The 27276-nt window shown below is 37.5% G+C and overlaps 5 protein-coding genes and 1 long non-coding RNA gene across 9 annotated transcripts; 5 read left to right on the top strand and 1 right to left on the bottom strand.

The window, feature by feature from the left end:
- Positions 1–1726: 1726 nt before the first annotated feature.
- Positions 1727–8909, bottom strand: LOC129789678 (sorting nexin-2). Its single transcript, XM_055826680.1, has 5 exons — positions 8700–8909; positions 8025–8146; positions 6028–6793; positions 3288–3560; positions 1727–3147 (listed from the first exon to the last, which is right to left on the bottom strand). The coding sequence occupies exons 1-5, from the start codon at positions 8799–8801 to the stop codon at positions 3097–3099; spliced, it is 1314 nt and encodes a 437-aa protein (XP_055682655.1). The 5' UTR covers positions 8802–8909; the 3' UTR covers positions 1727–3096.
- LOC129789798 (uncharacterized) lies at positions 8907–11389 on the top strand. Of its 2 annotated transcripts, none has more exons than XR_008750495.1 (3): positions 8907–10033; positions 10404–10515; positions 10595–11389. It is a non-coding gene; the product is annotated as an uncharacterized LOC129789798 (long non-coding RNA). The 2 variants fall into 2 exon arrangements; XR_008750494.1 differs by having other exon boundaries at positions 8907–10061.
- A 1182-nt stretch (positions 11390–12571) lies between these two features.
- Positions 12572–17202, top strand: LOC129789569 (uncharacterized protein K02A2.6-like). The gene is made up of 2 exons (XM_055826444.1): positions 12572–12727; positions 12792–17202. The coding sequence occupies exon 2, from the start codon at positions 12920–12922 to the stop codon at positions 17132–17134; it is 4215 nt and encodes a 1404-aa protein (XP_055682419.1). The 5' UTR covers positions 12572–12727; positions 12792–12919; the 3' UTR covers positions 17135–17202.
- Positions 17203–18928: 1726 nt separating this feature from the next.
- Positions 18929–23669, top strand: LOC129789699 (actin-related protein 2). The gene is made up of 5 exons (XM_055826705.1): positions 18929–19064; positions 19356–19466; positions 21564–22075; positions 22151–22493; positions 23242–23669. The coding sequence occupies exons 1-5, from the start codon at positions 19017–19019 to the stop codon at positions 23407–23409; spliced, it is 1182 nt and encodes a 393-aa protein (XP_055682680.1). The 5' UTR covers positions 18929–19016; the 3' UTR covers positions 23410–23669.
- Positions 23670–23903: 234 nt separating this feature from the next.
- Positions 23904–27274, top strand: LOC129789698 (protein tilB). 3 transcript variants are annotated; one of them, XM_055826703.1, is made up of 5 exons: positions 23904–24012; positions 24087–24170; positions 24252–24649; positions 24715–25798; positions 27176–27274. In XM_055826703.1, the coding sequence occupies exons 3-5, from the start codon at positions 24640–24642 to the stop codon at positions 27261–27263; spliced, it is 1182 nt and encodes a 393-aa protein (XP_055682678.1). In that variant the 5' UTR covers positions 23904–24012; positions 24087–24170; positions 24252–24639; the 3' UTR covers positions 27264–27274. The 3 variants fall into 3 exon arrangements, with proteins under 3 accessions (XP_055682678.1, XP_055682679.1, XP_055682677.1); XM_055826704.1 differs by having other exon boundaries at positions 24087–24188; XM_055826702.1 differs by lacking the exons at positions 23904–24012; positions 24087–24170; positions 24252–24649 and having other exon boundaries at positions 24699–25798.
- On the top strand, positions 23955–24532 carry LOC129789258 (active regulator of SIRT1-like). Its single transcript, XM_055825910.1, has 3 exons — positions 23955–24012; positions 24087–24170; positions 24252–24532. The coding sequence occupies exons 1-3, from the start codon at positions 23955–23957 to the stop codon at positions 24530–24532; spliced, it is 423 nt and encodes a 140-aa protein (XP_055681885.1).
- Positions 27275–27276: the final 2 nt, after the last annotated feature.

Below are 27276 nucleotides of genomic sequence, written 5' to 3'. Positions count from 1 at the left end.
TCAATTAAACAAATATTGCACAGAATCTCTTCAATATATAGGAAAATGGCATATTGATGTACCTACCTACATATTATAGTTTAGCTCACAAATCAATCCACCAAACTTGAATTTCTCATTAACATGTGCAAATGATTGCAAATGATGTAATCCCGTAGGTCTGATCGAAAGTCCTTGGTGTAGTTTGTCACTCAATTTTGAAGGTAATTTCATGGTATATGCAGAACTACACATATTATGTATGTAATGCATATGAAATGCCGAATGCATTTCCATCTTAATCTCTAGCTATGATACCCCCTGCGGTCTCCTTTTGAGAAGGTTCAAAATATAAATTTACTGCACAATTGTGGCTGGAATTACCCTTTGCGCGTTGCATCCAAACCACCATAACCGCATCATTTATTCTGCCGCCAAAAGAAAGTGATTGTGGGGTGAAATTTGCATTTCTATAGCATTGAAATTCATTCCCTTTGGCAATGGTTTTTATTTCCTCATTGCCTTTGGGGAAATTGTCAGGGAGGGAAAAAAAGAGAGAGAAAGAGATTGAGAAGTGACGATAAAAGGTATTTAACTTGATAATTTTCTCCATTCTAATTGCCAACTGCTGCTGCTGCTATACTAACAGAACACTGTTTCATAGAAAATTTCCCAAAGGATCTCCCATTTGAATAGAATTTAAAGTGGTCATTCATGTAAGAGAATGTGGGTGGTTTTGTTTTACGTTATTATTTAGATGGGTAAATGAAGATTTCCCTTAACAAAAGAGAAGAGGCTTTATATAATTAGGTACGCAAATATTTTGTATGAAAGGGAACTATAATTTTTTGTTCGATAATTTGAAACAAAAAAACCTAATTAGATTGATTAAACATGTACTTGAAGCAGAATGCTACCCAATTAGGTATTTAATTGTAAATTACCACCTCATGATTAAAAAAAATATATCTAAGTTTAATAAAAATTAATTCGCTTCAAAGATGATTAACCCTTTAAGGTCCACAATTAATCTAGCGAGCTGATTGAACTAAAAATAATTCTTGGGGGTTCCTTTGAGCTCAAATAAGACATTTTTAGCAAAAAATCTTCTTAAATCTCTGGGGCTGAGAAAAGTGGAAAAAAGTCAAAAAATCTGAACAGAAGTCACATTTTTCCACTTTTCTCAGTCCCAGAACGGAATTTCAAAATTCTGGTACATCAAAATTTGCGTTGGTATTTCCTCTTTCATTTGCTTTTTACCCCATTAAAATCCATCCAGTAGATCCTGAGAAAAACCTACCTTTGTGTTTTGAAGAAAATCTCAAGATGGCGTCGCATCTAAGATGGCGGAAAGTGATTTTCTTATTCTTCAATAATAAGTCTTCAAATGAGACCAACATTTGAAAATCAAGTTTAAAAAAAACCTTAAGAAAAATAAAAAAATAGAATTTCATCAGCTCTCAAAAGAGACCCTCCTTAAATCGGTTTAGCCGATTTTAGACATTTCCGTCCGGTACATTTCGAATAACAGTCTTTTCTGCCCAATGAATTTTCACAGATTTTTGAAAGCTTTCCAAAATTGCTATATGTATTAACCATTCATTTCATAGAGCTATTGTCGAAAGCTTAGGGGAAAAAGTTCCAAAACCGAATGACTTAACCGATTTTGATAAATCTACTACATTTTTACAGAAAAACAACAAGCTTTAAGGAAAATCTTGAAAATTTTTAATAAAAAAAACATATATTTTCCATTCACAATTATTTTTTATTTAATTGTAAAATCAGTGGATTTTTGTTCTTATATTGCAAAAAAAAGTATCAACAGAGGAAAAAAAAATGAATATATAATATTTCATTTAACTACAATATTCTGCATTTTATCGCAATTTGAAAAATTTCAAGAGAAGAATTTTTGCGAGTTCCTCACATCTATCATTCATAATATATTTTTCATTTCTTCTTTTTTTTTCGTTATACAAGAAACAACAATTAATATTTTGGAATCTATTATTTCACATTTCTCTCATTCCTTTCCCATTCATGTTGGAGAGATATTATTTTTCTTTTTTTATTCGATTTCTCGAGGTTCTCGAGACGCAAAAATTCTTTTTAATTTTTTTTTGCAAAGTTTACAAACAAAAAATTAAAAATATTTTTGCGATACTTTCCTCCAAATTACAAAACACTACATTTACTCTAAAAAAAAGTCCGTATTTTCATTCGTTCATTATTACCTCTTCTAATTTCTACATCAAATTAAAAAGTCGAGACGAAAAATATAATTATATGTAGGTATATATATTTTCATTATTCTAATGATTTTTTTAAATCTATTTTTATAGCTTTTCTTTTAAAAATCTTAAATACAATATATTTTTCATAGCAATATTCATTGTTTTTCTCAAGTTTCTTTTTTTTATTATTATTTTAGGTATTTCTTGCTACTGTATGGAATGATATATTATTTTTTTTTCAATTGTCGAATGATTTTCTTCACTTCTATCCGGAGGAAAATTTCTCATTTGCAGTAAGATTTAAGAAAAAATCTTGCTGAGAATTTTTGTTTTTTAAGAAAAGCATCAGCATTTTGGCGATTTTTTGTTGTTCAAAAATTACAAAAATATCAATTTTTGTATTATAAAGTTTAGCTATAAATTAGTGGGAGTGTGAAGTGTTGAGAAAATATTTTATTTTTCAATTTTTTTTTATCTCTGTGATTGATAATCTTATTGTGTGCGATGGAGGGATAATTTGTAAAAAGTTCTAACAATATTTTTTTTTAACCTTAATATTTCTTCTTTACAACAAAGTGAAAATAATAAATTGTCATTAGGTATGCACATAATATTTTTCATTTCTCATAAATTAATTCAATGTTGAATTAATGGAAATATAATAATGCAAAATATTTATCGTTTTTTGCTTATTTTTCTTTTCTTTTTTTTTTAATTTTAAGAAAAAAAGTTTAATTTTATATCCTCATTTTGGATATGCATTCATAAAGTTTTAACTCATAACGATCTTTGCATTGAGGTTATTTCTAGGTGTAGAAATAATTACCTTATTGGATTGCCGTCTATTTACACCAGATGCACTCAAATCATCCTCCAACTTTCATGCAATCTCTCGAGCGGATGGAATAAAAGCTTCCCAGTATTTGATCAGCTGCACACCACAAAAAGGAAAGAGATTTAATGAAAAAAAAAAGTTGAATTAGCTTGCATTTGTGGGTGGAAAAGAGGACGGAAGGAAATTTGTTGGCAAACGAAAAAAAAAACGTGGTATATTAAAGATAAAAAGCTTACCTGTTGCTGATGGGCCATTTGATCTTCTAAATACTTAATGATGGTCGCTTTGAAGTCCCGTGCACGATTGATTTCAAACCTCTCCATCTCCCGCTTTATTTCCGCCGAGATATCATCAAACTCCTTCTGGCAGCGCTGTACTTTGCATTCCCACTCCTCCACCTCCTTCTGTGCCAGATCCAATTTATCTTTCCGCTCCGCCAGCTCCAATTTTGCCTTGTTCTCCCGCTTCTTTGTCAACTGGAGTTGGGCATGTTGCCAATTTTGAAAGACCTACAACCAAACGCATGACAATCACATCAAAATTACTTTATCAATAAATTTCCTTCCCAACCCCCCCTTTCTTCAATATCTAATTGAATTTTGCAAAGTAAGGCATTTGATGCCACAAGGAATGGGGTTATAGTTTTTGGTTAGATTGCTTTTGCATGTGGCTGGAGGAAAGTAAAGGAATTATCCAGCAATGGAGGCACAATTTAATTTTATTTGCAGTAACATCGCTGTACTCCCACCAAAGTTTACCCACAGATCCTTTAGATTCTATCCAAAGTACAGTGTCTTCAGCAGAAGTAAACAATTTTAGTGAAAGTCAATCATAACGCGTCCAGTTATTAGAGTTGGTATACCACAACGCGGATGAGTCAGTCTATGCGTTGTAATTTAATTTGAGAGTAGTATTAGTGGGCAAAGTCTATTTTTTGTAAAATTTAGCAATTTGACAGATTAAAATGCTTATATCTTAAGTTCTATTAGACCTACAGAAATTTCTTGATTAGTTATAGAAAGGTATTGAAATAAGCTATAATCTGACATATATTTCGATACTTTTCAAGGTCACCTCCAGAACACAAAATGGCGGATTTTTGTTCTACCAAAACAGTTTTTTGCACTTTTTGTCCTCAATGAAAGCTTCTAGAGGTTTCTGATGTTCTAGAAAGTTATAAAGTTTTGCAAAACCTTTAATTTTATACTAAATTGAGCAAAATCGGACAGACCGTTCAAAAGATATGGCTCTTAGAACTTTTCAAATTTAAGAATTTTTCAAACTGCTTTATCTTCTAAACGGCGACATAGATTTTCGTCATTTTTGGACTGATACAAGATTATTAGTCCTGCTACTAGGAAATCTATAACAGATGTTTGGAGATATTGCCCCTTAAAGTTAGGCAATTTTTGTTTTTGAATTTAGCGCCTCTTGCGGCAATTTTTGGAACTTGAAATGTTCCAGACAGTTGTAGGGCTTCTTTAAACCTTTTATTTGATACCAAGATGGTCAAAATCGGCCAAGCTGTTCTCCAGTTATATCGAAAAAACACTTTTTGCTTTAGGTCGCCATATTTGCTAAACGGCTTGACTGATTTTCAAGTATGAATTGTTGATGAAAACGTCTCACTGAGCTCTACAACAAACTACAATTTCAGACCTCTAGCTATAAGGGAACTGGTTGATGGTATTTCAAAATGGCGGACGGCGGCCATTTTGAATTTTAAAAATGCGAAAAAAAGGAAAATTTACACCCACATTTCCATAGAAAACTTCAAACCGGAGTTCTCTATCTATTACCGTTCTCGAGCTATAAGGCAAAGTTTGGACCATCGCTCGGAAGGCCGGCCGGATCAAGTTTTCCACCACCATTTTCGTAATGTGGGAAGTCTAAAACGTGCTCATACCAAGTTTGAGTCCGATCTGAGGTGGTCGGTTTTTCCGATGATTACAATACTTGGTATGCCACGATTGTGGTATACCAACTAATATCTGTTGAAAACTCTCGTAGTTATTTAGTTGAAAATCAATTTTGGAAAAGTCTTCAACATTTCTCTCATTCTCCATATCTTTTATCCGTGTACTCTTCTTCAGTAGCTCAGTTTATGAAAATAGATTGTTTTTCTCAAAATTTCTTTACTTCAAATGAAAGCAAAACCTGTGAAGAAGCAAAAGCTCTCAGGCAAGAAATAAAAGATAAACAATTATCCTAAATACTCTGAAGATCTTCTTGTTAAAGCAACTAATTTAAGACTTAAACTTTCCCTAAAAAACTCTCCTAGGAATTTTTGTTTAGTTTAAAGAATCAAAATTGTCAATAATGTAATAAAATGCACAGTTTGAATTTAAACATAATAGTTTCTAAAGCCCCACTTAAAATTCAAGAAATGTCCTACCTTTCTTCTTGTTCTACTGATTGCAATTAATTGGTGGAGTCAATTGGAATGCTTTCAATTAATTACGTATATAGGTGGTGTAGAAGACGAGGTAAAAGATAAATGGAACTCTACTCGTTTTCGAACAAACGAGAGGTTGTACTAATCGTATTAAGAGTATTTACTCTCTTTCACGTTTAAACACGAAGAGAGATGGCTTTATATTCATCTATTAGCTCATGAATCGAAGGCATAGATCAAAGTTTTTTAATTCTCGTCAGTTTAGAATGAAATTTATCATTTTTTTAAAGAACTCAGAAGCGAAATTAACTTCTAATAATTAAAAAGAAGTTAAACACTAATCTGAAAAAATGCCCTCACGTTGTAGCATCTCGTAAGCCCCATACTATTGCTCCAAAAGGAGAACCACAACGTTTATATAAAGAGAGCGAGAGAGAGGCTTTATGTTTCAACGTAAGCAACTTCAGAGCCACAAATTTATATATTTTTAGTATTTGCATAAATGCATTGTAAACATTTTGCATAGCACTTCCTGTCATTAAAATTTTATGTATTTGAACATAAAAATAAAAAAATCTTACCTTGACTCTCTCGTGAAAGACATCCTTGATGGCCCCAAAGAGCCCAATGTAGTCTTTTAGTGTTTCCGACAGGATGTAGAGATCTGAATTGGCCTGCTCAGAGCGCAACAGTTCCACCTTCTCCTCCACATCTGCAAGCTGCGATAGTGCCCTCGAGAGTCCCGTGTGCTCCTCACACGTACTGAGCAGTGCTGCCGACTTGGCAACTCCACCTGTGAGCTGTGACAGTTCCCGCCGATGGGTAACGAGCGCCTTAATGGATGCATGGAGCTTCTGCATGTGCATATCGAGGTTCTCCACTTCGGCACCCTTCTCCTCGAACCACGGATCATTCTCATCCATCTTATACGTGATCTTATTCACCGTTTCACCCATCTTGTTGAACATCCTCATGACGCCGGCGCCACTGAGGGTGGCCGTATTCACGGCACGCGGCAGATCCTGTTCGCTCTCGAGGAAATTTATAAAGTCCGTGTCGACACACAGCACAGGATGTTGAGCTGTACGATTGAGATAGCGCTCAAGGGCTGCTCGACGATTCTCCACCCACTCCATACCGAGCCCTGTGCCGGGTTCCGCCTGTGGCTGTGCCATCTTCACCTTCGTACTGCCGATGATGTTCTTCTGCGGTGCTGGCGGGATTATCCGACCGCAGCGAAGGTACTTGCCCACAAGAATGTCATGCAGTCCGAGGAAGTCACTGAAGCGGCGGATGACGCTGAATTGGCGCTTCTTGAACTTCATTATGTTCGTGTTTGTTGTTACCCTGCAATGCATGCAATTTACTCAATATGTTTCTCGCACGCGCTTCTTCTTGGATGCTGGCCATCTCACCCCCCCCCACCCCATGTAAGGAAGAGGATAAATGTGCCAAAGTTTCGATAAGTAAAAGCATCCCTATGGGAGATGGCAGAAAAGCTTTGTATTGAAGAGAAAACAACGCATAAAGTCAATCTGTCCACGTTGAACTTTGTTTGTTAAAGAAAATTTCTACCCATCCTCCAACTCTACCATGAGTCAGCTAACGCATACAGAAGTGCTCATACAGATAAAGTGATAAAACAGTGAATCGTATGAAAAAGTATCTTATGTTTAATAACAATTTTTCCGGAGTAATAAAAGTTATTTCTTCATTTATTAATAAAATTTTTAAACGTTCAATTTATAGCAATATTTTTGCACAACATTCTAAACAAATTGAAAAATTATATTTATTACAATTTTCATTATATTTTGAGTAACTACCCCAAGTAAATTAAGGTGAAATAAACTAGATGGAAATCTTCTGGGTCAAGTAGCTTGAGACCTCTCTACAAAACATCTTCGTTTTGCCTTTCCTTTTCTTTACCAAGTAGGGGAGACCGGGGTAAAAATAGTCATTTTCGAATTTTCAAATGCCAATTTCTCCGAAGTTATTAATCGGAAAAATCGGAAAAAATTCTGGTGGAAAGCCCTACCACTCTACAATTTTTTGAATCAAAACATACCCCTTGGGGTAGATCTAGTCATCCCATGTAAATCATATGGGAGATCGAAATTTTTGGCATATTTTCTATTCATTTGTTGCAAAATGGCGTGTTTGAGAAAATCGTAAAATTCTCTGTTTTAGTGCGTATAAAAGTGAAATTCCTTGTCGCGGATCAAAAGGTGAGAAGTTTAGCTATCAACTACTATCAATCTCTCAGGTGGAAAATCATTGGAAATGTCGGAAAATTCGACCGACTTTATTTAGCCAACTGGTGACTATATTTACCCGCCGCGTCTACAAAAAGTCAGAAGCGGAAGGGTTTAGGAAAAGCTCGAAAACTCATATTTCCCGTGGAGATAGAGTAAAGTGGTCTGAGACAAAGTTGTAGGCCAGGAAATTTCCTATAAGAATGACCTATCGAGGAAATTTTCTTGTCCTTGGGGAATCCGGCAGATAAGGATTTATGCAAATTGACTATTTTTACCCCGGTCTCCCCTATAAATTAAATAAAAGAAAAATATTCACTTACTTATAGGCAATAAATGAGCCAATTCCGTCTCCCATCTTCTGTGGCTCTGAGACTGTGATCTCAATGTACTGGTCAGTGTTGTCATTTGTCTCCACTTCCTCCATTGTCGGTGAAAGGGGCTCCTTTCCGGAAAAGAAAAAAAATCACAATGTTACAACAAGCCGAATTCTTTCCCTTCTGGCCTCTTCTCCTTGCTTTGTCGTTTGGCAACTGGGTGAGGATATGATTAATCTCCCCGGGGGGAAAGAATATCTTATCGCAAGACGTGCAAACGAGAGAAAACATTGACTATCATTGACGCGCGAGCGACAGAGAGGCACTCCGAGCTGCATTAATTCAATTATCGTGGATTGTTGATATACGCCCATGACTCTGACACCGTGTCGGCATCTTCTCCGCTTTTTTTTGAGGGAAGTTACTCGAGAGATGCGGGAAGTCGCGCCCTGGATGTTTTTTCGTTCCGGAACAATGAAAAAATCCAATAGTCCCATTACCGTGTCCTTGCCACGGATTTTCTCCTCACGTGCGTCACCTTCACGCGGGGTTATTAATTGAAAAATCGCAATATACCGCAGACTTTGGAGGGCAGTACGTGGCGATGGGTTCCCGGAAAAGGGGGCGGAAGCACTGGAGGAAAGACCAGAAAGGATTTTGCAGAGGAATGTTAGTCCTTACTTGTACGGCAGATTCAAAAATATCGTTCTCCTCGTCGGGGCTCGTGATATCTACATTGTCGAACAGTGGAGGAGCTTCCTTTAGATGCGTTACTCCGTCCATGCTTCAAATAACGGGGCTCTTTCTCACGGAAAATTCACAAAAAAAGACTTTTTACAACACGAAAAAAAATTTTGCTGACAGCACTGACAGGTGGCGCTTTCTTCCCCATAAAGAGTTGTCCTATTATTGTAGACATGTCTATGGACATGTCTAACAGCAATCCAATGTGATCTTTTTTCAGCGAACATATCCAATGAAAGTCCAAAGGATTATCATTGGACATTCGTTTGGGATATGTCCAATTACAGTCTTATATCTAGTCTAATGATTTTTCTTGGGACGTGTCCTTCACTTGTCCTATATGAGTCCAATTTCCGTTTACATTGAACGTTTCCAATGCCAGTCCAATGGATTATCATTGGACATTCGATTGTGATATGTCTAACAGTAGTCTAATGTTTAATCCTACGATTTATGTTAGGACACCATAATCAAACGTCCTATGCTACTCCAAGGTAATTTCATAGGACATTCTAATTGGACGTATCTAATGCCAGTCCAATAGATTACCATTGGACATTCGATTGAGATATATTCAACCATAGTCTAATGTTTAATCCTACAGTTTACCTCAGGACACTTTAATCAGACATCCAATGCTAGTCGAAGGAAAATTTATAGGACATTCTAATTGGACATATCCAATGCCAGTCCATTGGTTTATTATTGGACATTTGTTTGAGATATGTCCAACGATGGTCGAACGTTTAATCTTACGATTTATCTTAGCACATCTAATTCAAACGTCCTATGCTAGTCCAAAGGAATTTCAGAGGAAAGTTTACGTTAGACGTATCCAATGCCAGTCCATTAGTTCATCATTGAACATTCGATTGGGATATATCCCACGATTGTATAATATCTTGTACTACGATATCTCTTAAGACGTCTAATTCAGACGTCCAAAGCTAATCCAAAGGAATATCATAGGACGTTAAAATTTCATATATCTAATGCCAGTCCAACTATTTTCATTGGACTTTCGACATATGCTTCCATCGATATGTCTTACGTTTGTTCAAATGTCTTTGTTCTGTGAAGAGTGCGTGTGTAGCAGCGTTGGAAAATGGAAAAATGGGAAAAATATCCGGAAAAATAGCAAAGTAAGTACATTATACACTAATTAGGATATAGTTAAACGATGTGTATAAGAAATTAAGTTGCAATTTATATAATTGTACGCGAAAATAGAAATTTTCTTTTTTACAGGTTACGTGTTTCGACAAGTCCAGGTGAGAGATTTTTTTCGAATAAAAGCAGGTAAAAAGAGAAGTATTTTTATTAAAGAGCGCTCTTCTGTAAATAGTAGTAGTAGTAGTAGTAATAGCAGTAGTAGTAGCAGTAGTATGTAGTAGAAGTAGTCGGGGTAGTAGTAGTAAATATTATGTATGTAATATTTGACAAATTTTTCTATTATTCCATTATTATTCATTGATTCGTCTTTTCATGCTACATGTTCCCGGACAACTTCTATTCTCCGGACTCTCCCAGGCTCTCCAAAAAGAGTGTCCATGGACAACCCAATGGATTGTCAATGGATTCGTCCCATGTGTCCCATGGACTTTTCTTGTTTTTTTCTTATATTCTGTAATATTCTTACAGCTACATGTTCCCGGCGTTCCCGGACAACTATCTTACGGATACTCCCACGTTACAAAAGCTCGCCAAAGAGAACTATCAGCATTTATGACGAAGGGAATGGAGAAAAGAAAAGGTACTTATCATTGATTGATTATATCTCATTTTATTTTGAAGATTTTACTTAATATTCATAAAATTATTTGTCTTTTCAGACCGTGCCTTGGAAAACAGAAGTAGGAGAGCATCCCGTGTCTTGGAAAACAGAAATTGCAGAGCATCCCGTGTCTTGGAATACAGGAGTTGCAGAACATCTCAAAGACCCAGGACGTCAGAGTTCAACCGCCGAAGGACAAAGTATCATACATGTAAGATTTATATATATAATTTTTAAATAAAAAAATAAAAAAATAATTCAAAGCGTTTTTTAGTAAAAAAAAAATAGAAAAAAATTGGACATATCCTAAGCTATTCGTATGAAATGTCCTACGACGCGTCCGCTAGAACTTTTCTAAATACGGACCTGTCCTATGCTATTCGTATGGACTGTCCATTGATGTATCCACTGAAAATTTTGCACACTGGATATGTCTTATGCTCTTTGTATAGACTGTCCCATGGATTGTCCTCTGAGGTGTCTGCTAGATTTTTACTCTACACGGATCTGTCCTATGCTATTCATATGGATTGTCCACTGACTCGTCTTCTAAAAATTTTCTAAACACTGGATATGTCCTATGTTCTTTGTATAGGCTGTCCATGGACTGTCCCCTGACGTGTCCAATAAAAAATTTTGTAAACATTGGACAAATCCTAACCGGAAATAAGTGACAAGTCCTATGATCTGTCCAAAATCTGTCGTACGAAAGCAAGACTCGGAAGTCATGAAAATGTCTTTGAGGATGTCTTATTTTGTCGTAGGACAGAATATAAGAAAAAAACAAGAAATTTCCATGGGACACATGGGACGAATCCATGGACAATCCATTGGATTGTCCATGGACACTCTTTATGGGGTTTTGACTTGACAGCTGAAATATCTGACAATCAAAAAAAGAAGAATCGAAGTCAGTTCAAAAAGTTTGCATTTATCGGTGTGCAAGTACACTTGAATTTTTCATACGGAACAAACAACTTTATAATAGAATGGAAAAATCAAATTGTGCGGAAAAGTCTCAGAAGAAGTCAATGAGAGGAAGAGTCGGAAGACCAGAAGTAAGACGAAATGTTTCATTTTAGAGAAAAACAAAACTGCCGGTTATTATAATAGCAAGTGCCATGGGGTGGGAATACACTGTAAAAAATTAGAATTGTTATACTGGAAAAAAATTAGATTTTTTGGATTCACATAACTGATTCTTGATTCAATTGAAGTAATTTAATTTTTTTCCATTTTTAGGGACAAAAAATCCTTAATTATGTCTCAGAAGTTCTATTGTTAAAAGTACTCTTCAAGTATACAAAAGATTCACCAGAAGAAAAGGAAAAAATTTCTCAGAATACACTCAGAAAAATATGTTTAGAATGTCACATAGAGGACGACCAAACGAACCGAGCACGACTCCGTTATCTGTTGTCGAGTAAAAATAAAATTAAACAAAAACTCACTCAGATGCATGAGGAATGGAAAGCTAAACTGGCAAAAGCGACAGAGTCATCAACTCAAAATATGGATGTAATTAACAATGAAGACGAGGTATTTTTAGTTGATGTCAAGGAAGAGCCATATGAATTGCAGTATTCTGAAGCGGTTGTAGTATCAAACACCGAATATTCTGATAACTTGCGACAGCCATGCGAATGGATTGATATTTGCGTTCAACATGCTGAAGAAAGGAATGATAAGTACATTCGACTAATGACCCTACCACTGGCCGTCGTTCTGTTCACTGATGACCAGTTCAACCTTATTCACCGCAACATGGGAAGCGCTCTTCATCTAAGTGCCACAACTTCTATGATTCCCAATATATCCTGCCATGATCACGCATCAAATCCCAGTTCTTCACTCCTGTACTACCTTGGTATGGTCGAAGGATCGGGGGGAAACCTTCCTGTCGTGGAAATATTGTGTGAAGCAAATGATCCAGCAACAATTGGAAGTTGTTGGATGGTAACCTTATGGGACATCCTAATATTTTCTACCCGCCATTGTCATTCTACTATTGTTCGTTCACGCGTCAAGACATGAAATGTATTGAATTCTTTTTATAATAAATTATCAGTGAATTAAAGTATCGAGTGTGTAAAACAATTCTATTCTAACATCTCGTTGATCTGGACATCTTTCGGCCACCCGTACCATCGGCGACGTTGAGGGATAATACTAATTAAATCTCATCTCGCAGGTACGTCCAGATGCAACATCTGGCGACGAGGATGGGATAATACTAATTAAATCTCATCTCGCAGGTACGTCCAGATGCAACATCTGGCGAACGAGGACCTGGACTGATCCCTCACACTCGCCCGGATACTTTTTTCGAGAAATTTTTGCCACGTGTCGCTTTCCCGGACGCACATAACCTCACTTTGCAAAAATGTTGGGCGACCCAACTCAAGTGCAGGCGCAAATGCTTCAAACTCTCTGTGTTCTCACGGAGGAAGTGAAAAATCTCAAGGCTGGGCAATCTCACACAGCCACACCTGAAGCTTTGGTGGACAGCCTTGCGCGTTCTATCACGCCATTCACATTCAATCCGGAAAGTGGCTCGACGTTCGAATCTTGGTACAACAGATATCGCGACACATTTCTTGAAGACGGAAAAGCACTGACAGACGCTGCCCGTGTACGATTGCTCATGCGACGCCTTGATGCTTCAGCTTATGACAGATACGCTAACAATGTCCTGCCGAAGAATCCAGGAGAGATTTCGTTTGAGAATACGGTGCGGAAACTCACAAAACTTTTCAGTCGCGGAGAATCTCTTTTTTGCCGCCGACGCAAGTGTTTGCAACTGGTGAAAAATGATCTCGACGATTTCACGACGCACGCTGGTATCGTCAACAAGCACTGTGAAGAATTTCAAGTCAGATCTTGCCCGTCAGATCACTTCAAGGCACTTATCTTTGTGCTGAGTCTACAGAGTGAGAAGGATGTGTACATTCGCGAACAACTTCTGACAAAACTTGAAACGCTCCCCGCGGAACAAATCAATCTCGAATTTCTCACTGATGAGGCGCGACGCCTGGCCAATGCAAAACAGGATTCTCGACAGGGTGTCTCTGGCGCCAAAGAGATAAAAGCCATCAAAAAGGATCCTCCTGCAGCAAAAGGGAATGCGTCCAAACCCAAAAGCAAAGCTTCTGGCCAACAAGGGAAGCCGCCTCGCCCATGTTTCAAGTGCGGTGACATGCACTTCGTAGCTGACTGTCCCCACAAAAACTCTCGCTGCGACGAATGCAATCAAGTGGGCCATAAAACGTCTTATTGTCCACCTACGCGAGACGATTCATCAAAGAAACCCAAGAAATTTCAGCAAAAGAAGAAGAAGACTGGAAACGCAAACGCAGTTTATTCTATCAATGCTGCTTCCTTCGTGGACAGGAAATTTCTTACAGTGCGTGTCAACAACAACGCAATCCAATTCCAATTTGATACCGCTGCGGATGTGACGATCATCACACGCGATACATGGAAACAGATTGGCTCGCCTTCTTTGAAGAATACACACATTGGTCTCAAGGACGCACAGACCAACCCGATGAACATTTCCGGTGAGTTATTTTGCAATGTTTCTTTCCGTGGTCAGGAAAAGCGTATTCGCGCATTTGTATCGGAAGCCGCAAATGCAAACCTATTTGGCATTGAGTGGATCAGCGCATTCAATTTGTGGGATGTTGCACCAACGGCATTCTGCAACGCTGTCAACGCGAATTTCGACAAGGATGCTGCTGTGAAAGGGTTGCAAAACTCTTTTCCCGCTGTCTTCAATGAGGAACTTGGGATGTGTACAAAGTTCACGGCTTCTATTCATCTCAAGGAGGGTGCCACTCCAATTTTTCGTCCGAAACGAGAAGTTGCTTTTCACGCACGCGAGCTTGTGGATGAAGAACTCCAAAGACTTCAAGCGACTGGTGTCATTTCCCCAGTTGAGTACTCACCTTGGGCTACTCCAGTTCTCGCGACTCGCAAGCCAAATGGTCGCATTCGTATCTGTGGAGACTACTCTACAGGTGTGAATGAGTCAATCGAAACGCACAATTACCCCATTCCCGGCCCAGATGAACTTTTCGCAAAATTCTCTGATACTCGCGTTTTCTCCCACATCGATCTCTCAGACGCTTATTTGCAAGTACCTGTTGACGAAGAGTCAAGCAAAATTCTGACAATTCACACCACACGTGGCTTGTTTAGATTCAACAGACTCCCACCTGGTATTCGATGCGCCCCAGGTATTTTTCAGGAACTTGTTGAGACCATGCTGGCGGGAATAAATAACGTGATCGTTTACTTCGATGATATTTGCGTAGCGACCCAAACTGAGCAAGAGAATCTTGTCGTTGTCAAGAAGGTTCTCCAACGACTCGAAAACTTTGGATTTCACGTTAGGATGGAGAAATGCAAATTTTTTTCCTCTGAAATCAAGTTCTTGGGCATCGTCGTAGATGAATCCGGACTGCATCCAGACCCAGAGAAAGTCGCTGCTATTCGCGACATGCCAGCACCAAAAAACGCGTCCGAAGTCAAGAGTTTTTTGGGTGCCATACAGTTTTGGGGAAAATTCATTAAATCGATGGGTGATCTTCGCGCCCCTCTGGATGCTCTGCTGAAGAAAAACACACCTTTCCGTTGGACTGCGGAATGTGAGAGCGCTTTTCAGAAATTTAAAGAAATCCTCACATCTCCAATGCTTCTCACTCACTACAATCCGAAGTTGCCAATCCTCATCGCTGCCGACGCATCGTCTCACGCAATTGGTGGCGTGGCTTATCATCAGTTCCCTGACGGATCAATGAAGGCTTTTTATCACGTTGCGAGGAAACTTACGGATGCTGAGAAAACGTACTCTCAGAGCGAGAAGGAAGGTTTAGCTCTGGTCCATGCTGTGAAGAAATTTCATAAATACATTTATGGCAGACAGTTTACACTGTACACCGACCACAAGCCATTGCTCACAATTTTCGGATCAAAGAAAGGCATACCCGTTCATACAGCCAATCGATTGCAACGCTGGGCATTGGTTCTTTTGGGATATCATTTCGACATCAAATATATCTCAACGGAGAACTTTGGACACGCTGACATCCTGTCCAGATTGATTGCAAATCATCCGAGGTCTGAAGACGAGTACATCATTGCCCAACTTAAACTCGAAGAGCACCTTGACTCAACGATCATCGATGACGTCGTATCTCATTTGCCAGTGAGCTACAAGATGATTCGTTCTGCAACGGAGAATTGCCCAACACTTCAGCAGGTCTCAAAATACATTGTTGGAGGATGGCCTAGTACACCGAAATCCATCACCAATGATGAACTCAAGCGCTACTACCAGATCAGAGACTCCTTGTCTTTGAACAACAACTGTGTGCTTTATCATGAAAGGATTGTGATTCCACAGCAATACCGCGCAAAAATCCTTAAGCAGTTGCATTCATCACACCCGGGAATCACCAAAATGAAATCGCTTGCAAGGAGCTACGTCTATTGGCCTGGATTGGATGCAGATGTGCAACATGTCGTGAAAACTTGTCAGGATTGTGCGATAGCAGCGAAATCACCAATCAAATCCGAGTTGTATTCATGGCCGCTTGCTACACGTCCATGGCAACGTGTTCATATTGATTACGCTGGACCTGTCAATGGAAGTTACTACCTCTTGGTCATCGACGCACTGACCAAGTGGCCAGAAATTTTTCGCACGACAACCACTACATCAAGCTACACGATCTCCATGCTCACGGAAACCTTCGCACGCTTTGGTTTGCCTGAAGTCATCGTCACAGACAATGGAACGCAATTCACTAGCGCTCAATTCAGTGAATTTTGCAAGTCCAATGGCATCAACCACATTCGTACATGCGTGTATACTCCAAGCAGCAACGGACAGGCAGAGAGATTCGTGGACACTCTCAAGCGCGCTTTGAAGAAAATGGACAACGACCACTCTGCTGAAGTGGCTCTACAAAAGTTTCTCTCAACCTATCGCATTACTCCTAACGAGAACGTTCCTCATGGAAAATCTCCGGCTGAGATCATGTTTGGACGTCGACCGAGGACAATCTTTGATCTCCTCGCACCACCTACTGAACCGACTGACCCTGTGCGCAATCAGAAGATGGAGGAACAGTACAATGCCAAACATGGTGCAAAGAGACGTACTTTTGAAAGGAAGGAGGGAGTGTATGTGAAGAAGTATTTTCCCGGAGGAAGATTCAAATGGGTTGAAGGAGAGATCATTGAGCGAAAGGGTAATGTTATCTACACCGTACGCTTGCCCAACGGTAGCATTATTCGCGCTCATGTCAATCAAATGAGACCACGCTACGAGGATTCGCACAACTCTTCTGATGCACAGTCTCCTTCAAATCAAACATCTCAGACTGCTGACCCAGAAAATTCTGAGAGTGATGACGATTTGCCATTGTGGTTGGTTCACCAGGATACAGCTCCAATACCAGCGCAACCGGATCCTACTCCTGCTACACCTGAATCACCACCGCTACAACGCCCACCATTCGAATCAGCTCGACGTCGTTATGGACTACGCAACCGTGATACCCTCCGACGTCCGCTGCGATATTCTCCTTAGGCGGGGGAGGTGTTGGATGGTAACCTTATGGGACATCCTAATATTTTCTACCCGCCATTGTCATTCTACTATTGTTCGTTCACGCGTCAAGACATGAAATGTATTGAATTCTTTTTATAATAAATTATCAGTGAATTAAAGTATCGAGTGTGTAAAACAATTCTATTCTAACATCTCGTTGATCTGGACATCTTTCGGCCACCCGTACCATCGGCGACGTTGAGGGATAATACTAATTAAATCTCATCTCGCAGGTACGTCCAGATGCAACAGAAGTCAACTGAGTTTCTACTTGTCGCACTTTGAGAATTTTCCTTTCTCACGAATTGTTGCTGATTTGAATACACCGCTGCTTCATGGTATCCTTCGAGCCCTCAGATTTGGAACGCTCATTGAGTACATAAACAAATGTTTTACGAATGATCCGGACCTTATTCCCATTTACATCTGCCACAATGACTTTCTGAAGTCCATCACCATGACAATGAAAGAACATCGGATTCCTGGTACATCATCCAAACTCATATTGGAAGCATTCATCGCACTCGCAAATTCCACACATGTAAAAGAATTTGATGAGATTTTCGAGGCTCTCATCTATGTCACATGCAGTGAATTCTTCAACAAAGAAATTCATAAGTATTCAGCAGTACTCAAAGAATTCGTCAGAAAATCAACGAGTTTTGAAAGCGTTGAGTTTAATCCGGAAAGTACGAATTCACATCGGACTGGTAATTTTTGTAGCATACCCTTTCACGACAGTGAGTACTACAAAAAGTACAACGCTATATTGAGCAGTATCCTCGACCGAATTGAAAAGGTGCAGCAAACCATTGAGGAAAATCCAATGTACTGTTTGGGCTTTATAAAGTCAGTCACTTTCCTCTACATACCTTACGCATGCTTTTGGAGTAAAATTGCTCACACCCACTCAAAAAGTGTTGGAAGCCAAAGTCAAATCACAAATGATTCATGCAAAATGCATCTTAAGACTATGCAGCAAACTTACATCTCAAATGGAACTGTAAGACTGAATGATTTTCTGAAGATTCGACGTAACGAAATTGTCACCCTTGTCACTAATCACTGAATCTGTTGAAAGATGTTTATATAGAAAAGAAGTGAATTAATTTTGTTAAACATTTGAAGTAAATAAAGCTATCTTTTTACTAAACTACCCCTAACTGAAGAAACTTTGCTCTGTTGGTGAGTTACATTACAGGATTTACGCTTCCAGTATTAAAGGAAAAGATTTGTCTCTGTAGCAGTATAATGGATCAAAGGGGCGAAATACCATAAGTACAACGCCTGCAACTCGTATTTGCTCTCTCTACCACCATATCGAAATTCATCACGATCGGCTCAGCCGTTTTGGAGGAGTTCACTTGCTACAAAAAGACTGATTTTTATTTTACATGTAGGTAATAAGATTTGTAATTTATTTTAAATGATTTCAAACATTCAATATTCAAAATGAAAAGTAAATGATTCTGAAACGAAAGATTCTCATTTAACGAGTTCAGTTAACAGTGTATCAACGAATATCGAAATTCATCACGATCGGCTCAGCCGTTTTGGAGGAGTTCACTTGCTACAAACAGACTGATTTTTATTTTACATGTAGGTAATAAGATTTGTAATTTATTTTAAATGATTTCAAACATTCAATATTCAAAATGAAAAGTAAATGATTCTGAAACGAAAGATTCTCATTTAACGAGTTCAGTTAACAGTGTATCAACGAATATTGAAATTTGAACTTTAGGTTAATACCACCGACTGATACCACAAAATAAAACTACGTTCAATTGAGTGAAATTAAAGATTTTTTTTATAATAAAAAATAGTTTACGTCCTAAAAAGTAAATAAATACGGTGGGAGATGGATAGTAAAGGTCGGAATGTAATTGTATGTGATAATGGAACCGGGGTAAGTTGTAGGGTGGTGAAGGAAAAGCCGGAAAATGTGTTTGTTTCGTGGAAAAATGTGTCGATGATGACACATTGGGTTGGGCTCTGTGGGAGATAAGAAATTTTAACTTCATCCCCGGGCAGTTTTTACTTGTTTCCGGACAATTTCCATCTCCTTGAATACCTCCGGCGTGCCAGGGAAGAGTCTGTGATGAGAAATGGGGGATTTGTGATATTTTGAAAATCCCTTTTTTTTAGGTTATGTTTATTGGGGCGCTGTTGGTAAAATTTTCTTTTGTTTTTGTTGCAGTTTGTTAAGTGTGGATATGCCGGAAGCAACTTTCCAGCCCACATCTTCCCCTCAATGGTCGGGAGACCCATAATTAGGGCCGTCAATAAAATAGGAGACATTGAAGTGAAGGTGAGTTTTCCTACTTTTTTACAAGAGATTTTTCCCAAAAAGCCGGGCTACTGGAGTCCGGGGAAAAACAGCCAGAGAAATTGTAAAGAGATGTCCGGAAGGGAGGGAAAATGGTTTTATTGTAATAGTTTTATATTATTTTGCAGGATTTACATGTCGATGTAAGTCTTTGTTTTATCTCTTCACTTTTAAACAGACCCCCCCTCAGAAAACACACAAAATTACACGCATTTTCTTGTTAATTTTCTTGGTTTCTTGCGTTTTCTTGAAATAGTTAATGGAGTTAATGCCTTTATTGTCTTGATTTTACCTTTTCTATTTTTAAAACACTCCTCAATGTTTTATTTTTTGTCTTTTTTTGTAAAAGGATCGGATTTTTCTGCTGTTAAATTTTTGCAATCAGTGAAAATTTATCCTGGTTTCCGAAGGTTCCACACGAAAGAATTTCCTCCAAGAAGGCATCAAACTCTTTTATTAAAAAAAAGATAAATTTTCACTGGTTGAGAGTCAAAACTATCACAGTGTTGACGCTGAGAAATTGATAAGAAAATATTAAACTTAATATTTTTGAGTGCAGGAATGGCTCTCTAACGCATCTTATCTCTCTAAATGTCTTTCTTTCTGCCTTCCTTTGCACGCTACGTTTGAAATAAATGAATTAAAAACTCAATAAAATACACGAAATTACCAAAATTTCAAAAAAATAAACATGAAAACATTTTCGAAAAAATTGCGTTGAAAGGACGCTGGTTCAGCCAACCTTCCCGTAAGTAAGGAATAGTTTTCACTCTATTTCTTTCCCAAAATATACCTTCTAAACAATTTATTAAGTTTTTTTCACTCTCTGATTTATTCTCTTATAAATTTTTATTCTTTTAATGCGTTTCTCTATTGAATTTGTTTTGTTAAAAAACAGCGAAAATATTGCCTCTTATTAACCGCACCCGAGTTGGAAGTGCATTGAAAGATAGATAAAAGATAATTTTTTTTTCATTTACTCTATTTTTTTTTATTAAAAAAAATGAAGCAAAATTAAACTTTTTTTAATCAAATTTTCTAATTGGAATTCAAAAAAAGCATTTTTCCTATTTGATTTTCTTGATGAAAATCTTTTCAAGAGTCTGAAAAAAAAATCACGGAAAAAAATAAATAGCCAAGGTAGACACAAAAAATATTTCTCCCAGCTATTTGGCGTTAGAATATAATAATGTCCAGGGTAGAAATGAATTATGTCTCTCCCAGACATTTGAAATTTCTAGCTCAGAAATTTTAGAGAAAAATCAAAACATTCAAAAATTAGGTTATGGGATGGTGTTGTTGACTTTCTCTGAAGAAGTACAATTTTCCTGTGGCCCCGTTTACAGTAACATCTCATGATTTGTCGGAAAATCTCACAGTTTTCCCGATGATTTATGAAAATGACCATGTTTATGTGTGTATTGGAAAAAAATTGACAAAATTTGTGAGACAGTTAAAATTCTTTTGTAGCCGAGACTGGAGCTATAACTGGCTCGAGTACAAATTATGCGTGGCAGAGACATAAAAGAATTTCTGGCTTGGATATATGTCAATTTCAAAACAACTTTTTTTTTTCATGTGTAAAGTGCCCTGAAAGTTAGTTACTGGTTTTCGCAGCTAATAACTTTTGATTTAAAATGAGGTTTTTAATTCTAATTTTTAATTTAATAATTAGAGCTGCTTAACAACTACATAAATGTAATTTTTTTTGTTAGTAAACTTTTTGAACGGCAATAGAACAATTTTAAAACATCCACCGTAAAAATCTTAAAATTTTCAATTTTTCTAAGCTATAAGAGAAGAAATTGAACGAAGTTTGATAGAATCAATCCCAGAATCTCTATTAAATAAAATATAGAGAATGATTCGCAATAGAAATTCACTTCCAACTCTACTCCAGCACCGTTTGTAGTTGATTCCTCTTATTTACCTATTTATTTGTTACTGCATCCTCCTGTGGACACAGAGGGTGTCATTGTTGTTTTATTTTTATTCCTTTTTGCAAATCTTCACCCCATAATTTCTTCTCGATAAAGAAGAAAAAGAAATTATAATTCTTAAGAAAGGGAATTGTTGCAGGATCTAATGGTGGGTGATGAAGCAAGTCAATTGCGTTCACTACTCGAAGTGTCGTACCCAATGGAGAATGGTGTGGTACGAAATTGGGAGGATATGTGTCACGTGTGGGACTACACGTTTGGTCCGAAGAAGATGAATATTGACCCAACAAATACAAAGATACTCCTCACGGAGCCACCAATGAATCCCACGAAGAATCGTGAGAAGATGATTGAGGTGATGTTTGAGCAATATGGCTTTGATTCCACCTACATTGCCATCCAAGCAGTGTTGACGCTCTACGCTCAGGGTCTTATTTCGGGTGTTGTAATTGATTCTGGAGATGGTGTGACGCATATTTGTCCTGTCTACGAGGAATTTGCCCTTCCGCATCTCACACGACGTCTTGACATTGCTGGGCGAGATATAACGCGCTATCTCATTAAATTGCTCCTACTTCGAGGATATGCATTTAATCATTCAGCAGATTTTGAGACTGTGAGGATGATGAAGGAGAAACTGTGCTACATTGGGTAATTATTGAGAATGTTTTCTCTTTGGCGTTTGGGGTCTTTCTGTAGCGAAGGTATTTTGCTTTTGTTTGAAAGGTACGACATTGAGATGGAGCAACGCCTGGCGCTGGAGACGACTGTACTCGTGGAGTCGTATACACTACCGGATGGGCGTGTAATTAAGGTGGGCGGGGAGCGTTTTGAGGCTCCTGAAGCTCTCTTCCAGCCGCATTTAATCAATGTCGAAGGTCAGGGTATTGCCGAATTGGTATTTTCAACAATTCAAGCCGCTGACATTGATATGAGGTCAGAGCTGTATAAGCACATTGTTCTATCCGGTGGTTCGACAATGTACCCTGGGCTACCTAGTCGCCTGGAGCGCGAGATTAAGCAGCTCTATCTTGAGAGAGTGCTCAAGAATGACATCGATAAGCTTTCGGTGAGTTGTTTGCCATATTTTTAGACCTTTAAATACTTTATGAATATTTAAAAATTTAGAGGTATTTTTGTTATTTATGAAATCGTGTATATCGTAAAACTAACTATGATAAACTTTTTCGTGAATATCTACCCGATTTCCCAGTCAAGTGGAAAAATGGTAATGTCGAACTTTCAGTAGATGATTTTTCTTTTAGAATTTCATAGTTTTTCTTTTAAGAACTCATTTTTCGCGAGAAAACTTTCATCCGTTCTCAAAAATAAGACATGAAAACTCAATCAATCTCAAAACATTATTTTTTTTTATTAAAAATGATTTATTATTTTTAATTTTTAATTAGACAAATTCGATAATGAGTGCTGCTCCGTCAATTACGGTAGTTTTATTTATGTATTATTTTCTTTGTATTCGTTTTGAGTTTGTGCCTTGAATTCAATGCTATTTCTTAAAATTAATACAAGAAAAAAAGTTAGAAAAATTTGCTGAATAAAATTTTAACATTTTTTCTAAGCTTATTATTTTTTTAAATTGAAATTTTAAGAGTTTGAGGTTTTTCATTAAAATTTTTTTTAAAAAAATGTGATTTCCTATTACGCTAAATAAAAGAAGCAAATTAACAAAAAAATTAATGAAAAAAAAGCAAAAGCAATCTTATGAATGGCTCATGAAGAATTTTTTATCTTTAATCGCAAAATCTGCAATCTATATTGCTTCTCAATCTAAACCGTTGTAACCTCTCTTTTTGCAGAAATTCAAAATACGCATTGAAGATCCACCACGACGAAAAGACATGGTCTTCATTGGGGGTGCTGTCTTGGCGGACGTCACAAAGGATCGGGATGTCTTCTGGATGTCCAAACAGGAGTACCAGGAGCAAGGGTTGAGAGTTCTGCAGAAGCTAAGCAAAAAGCAGTGAAGCGAATAATGTAGGATTTCTCCCGTATCTTCCGCCAACAACCCAGCTTATAATCCACGTGTTTTTCAGCAATCTTTAGTGGCATTTTTTCAAGAGAGAAAAAAAAAAAGATTTATGCAAAGTATATATTAAAAAAAAAGAAGTTTGTTATTTATTTTCCAGAAAATCCAGCATGGTGAGAAATTTTAAAATGTAAAATCATTCCGACTGGGAAGGACTTGTGTAAGATTTTAATTTTAAATAAAAATATATTAAAATTATTGTTTTTTTGGAATGCTTTTTTCGCTCTGAATCCTCTGAAATTTTTAATTAAATTCCCTTGAATTAAAAATTTGAAATTGGCGCGTTGTGATTTTTCCGGAAATTCTATTCGATTCGAGGTTTCGAGAGACTTCGGTATCCGAATGCGAAAACGAAGATTAACGAAAAGTCACGTTGTTTTGTTTTTATTTTGAGATCTTCTCATATTCCAATTTTTCCTTCAAAATCAATAAAAAATAAAAAAATAATCAGTTCTTTAGTGAAAACTTGTGAAAAAGACAAAAATGTCTTCAGCCTTACTGAAGAAAAGTCTCGAAATAGTAGAAGCGAGTAGTTCAAAAGGTAAATCTTATTTATAACCTAACTTTTAATGTTTTTTTCTATATTATAAAAAACATATTTTCTCATTTTTACAGGCAATTCCTCGAAGAAAAAGGGGAAAAATTTTGTTCCTGAATCCCACAAGATAATGAAGGTTGTTAAAAAGAAAGGAAAAATCTGTAAGTTGAGATTTTGGGGTGCGAATATACATCCGGAAGTTGATTTGTGCTGATGTTGCTGATCGTTTGGGAATTTTTCAGATAAGCAAAATCAAATTGAGGGAAGTGGAAGGAAATTAACAATCAGAGATGTACAAAGGCGCATGGAAACGTCCAAGGAAAGGGTGGAGAGAACTGTGGATAAGCTACTGAAACTTCATTCATCCGCATTGGAGGATGAGGATGCGGAAGAGATCGCCCGGAGAGCCAAAACCGGTCACTACGTCCTTCCTCCGCAGCAGGAAACTGTGGAACCAGATTCCATTTTCACGGAAGAAGACTTTAAGAAGTTTGAAGAGGACTATTTCGATGATACGATATAATTTTCGGGTCTTCCGGACTCTCTTGTGGAGTCATAGCAACGTAGGTTAAGAATTTTGTTGTAATCAATAAGTCTGTGAGATGAGGAATAGAAATTTTCCACACAAAAATGGTTAAAAGTGAGTAAAAGGACTTTTTTTGTAGTTTTTTTTTTCTATAAAATTAAAAATGGTACGATTTGCAGTTACTGAAGAGTTAGTGAGGAAAAGGTCTGAGCACAATGAGCGTATGATTGGAACCCTCCAGGAGTTGTCTCTGCACCAAGAAAACATCGAAAAGATTGAACATATTCACAACTGGTGCAAGGATCTCAAGATTCTTTTACTCCAGAGCAATCTAATTAGCAAAATTGAAAATCTCTGGAAGCTAAAGAAACTCGAATACCTAAATTTAGCAATTAATAACATTGAGATCATTGAGAATCTCGAGAAGCTTGAATCTCTGCAGAAGCTGGATCTTACGTTGAATTTCATTGGAGATCTCACGAGCGTGGAGAGTCTGCGTGATAACTACAATTTGAGAGAATTGATTTTAACTGGTAATCCATGTACAGACTACCCAGGCTACCGCGAATTTGTCGTGACTGTCCTTCCACAACTCACGCAGCTCGATTGCACCGATATCACCCGAACTGAGAGAATTCTTGCCGCAAAATGCTTTCCGGACATTCGCCAGGGAATCATTCAGCGTCAGGTTCAGTACAAAATTCGTCGGGATGAGCAGAAAATTCGTGTCATGCAGCAACTCGAGGAGGATGCCAAAGCGAGGCAGCATCTCAGTGACGAGGAACGCACAAAACACTTCTGGGATTCAAAGAGTGAACACAGCCCCGAGATGAGAGTTGAGATCGCACGACAGCACAGCAAAGCCCATGAAATTCCTCCCACATGCGATCCTCTAGCTCCACCAAAGAGAACCCTCAAACTCTTCTCCTCCTCTGGACGGGCTTTTTGCATAAATGAGCCCAAAATTGATTTCCACTTCCGCGATAAACCTGATAGCTTTGAACTGGAGCTCCTTGTCTACAGATTCCTGGACACAGCACACCTTTCCATTGATGTTCAGCCGAATTATGTAAGAGTTAGCGTGAAGAAAAAGATCTTCCAGCTCGCTCTTGATGAGGAGGTAAAGTGTGATGAGTCCACGTCCCAGAGGTCTGATATTACGGGACATTTGCTCATAAAAATGCCTAAATTGCATGGGAAAATTGTCAAGGAATCCGGCTTTAATTCAAAGGATGCCGTCAAGGTGGTTGAAAAGGACAAAAAGTAAGCATTTAAATTCAATTTAATTTTTTTTTAAAATACTTTAAATGGGAAAAGATTAAGCCTATCGGGTTTTCTAATCACCCTCCCAGATCGCGTTGTAAGCCTGGTTGTAATTGGCTGTTCCTGGATGGTTCAGAGGGAACTTTCATGAATTATTTGAGTTTTAGAGCAAGTAATTTTACGTATATTAGTTTAAGTGTCGACCTTCTTCGAGGAATGAATCGGGACATGCGTTGTCTTGTAGCTGGGCACTTTCTCATGGTGTTACCTAGAAAAACTTGACGAAAGTTTGCTTAAAAATGCAAACAATGACGCCACAATTGTGTTGTTTGTTCTCTCAGTGCATAATGCCTTTATCAGCTCTTGTAGTAAAGACCAGTTAAATGGTAGGAGGAAATTGTCTCACTCTTCTCCTTACGTCGATTATCAAGATGCTTATGGATCTTTGCTGAATCCACAACGTGAGAATCCGTTCAGTTTTCTTCTGCATTTTCTATGTCTTGCCCTTGCTCCTCTTCAATCTCCGATTCTGCATCATCCTGCTCAAATATCTCCAGAGCTTCATCGCACTTGTCCATGGTGAAAGGAGATACTCTAAAATCCTTGAATGCTTTGACCAAGTTTAATGCATTGTCGGTCATTGATGCTACAATTTGTGTTTAGGTCAGGCTGTTTTGCTCAATTATTTCGGAAATTATTCTGTAAATATCAGCTTATCTATGAGGAGCTTGGAAATAAGCTACTAGAATTTTCCTTTTCTTTGCAAATTAATAGTCCGTATTTTGGTGTTTCTTTCCTAAAGTTCTTTGGATACAGCTGATTGGAGGAATCTCCCAAAGTTATCAAAAACATTCTCTTTCTGGAAGGACCGAATTTGGATAAACAATTGTTTTCGGAATGATTTACTATGTTTTGCCACTTTGGATCGTTTTTGTTGGATGAGTGAACACTTTGCTTAAGTAAAACTGCATCGTCCTTTGATACCATCAGAATATCCGGACTCCGGAGACTATTTTTGCACTCAAAATCAACAAAGAAAATTTTTCATAATATAAAAATTTTCTTTGTTTGTTTTTTGATTTTGACAGTTGATGTTTTATAATTGTTCTATTGCCGTTTCATAGAAGTAAAAAAAACAAATGGTTTGTTCCTGAAAGTATTTAGTTAGAAAGATCAAAGAGCCCTAAAAGTTTAATTTTTCTTTATAAAGACGATTAAAGAATGTAACAAACTGTCAAAATATTATATTTTTTAATTATATGTAGAATACCAAAAATATAAATGTTAATTTGTAAGAATAGAAAAGTTTTTTTTAACAGAATCAACCCTTCATTGTATTTTTTTTCTAAATTCTTTACCTTTTTTGTTTTCTTTCAGTAATGACAACAAAAGCAAGTGCGTTGACTACAGGAACATTGTAAAGGACTGCAAGGATATTGAAGACGAAATACCAGATCTCATTTAAATTGAAAGAAAAG

This window comes from Lutzomyia longipalpis, chromosome 2 (assembly GCF_024334085.1).
Source record: "Lutzomyia longipalpis isolate SR_M1_2022 chromosome 2, ASM2433408v1".
NCBI classification, from domain to species: Eukaryota; Metazoa; Arthropoda; class Insecta; order Diptera; family Psychodidae; genus Lutzomyia; species Lutzomyia longipalpis.
This window is presented reverse-complemented; position numbering and strand designations above follow the sequence as displayed.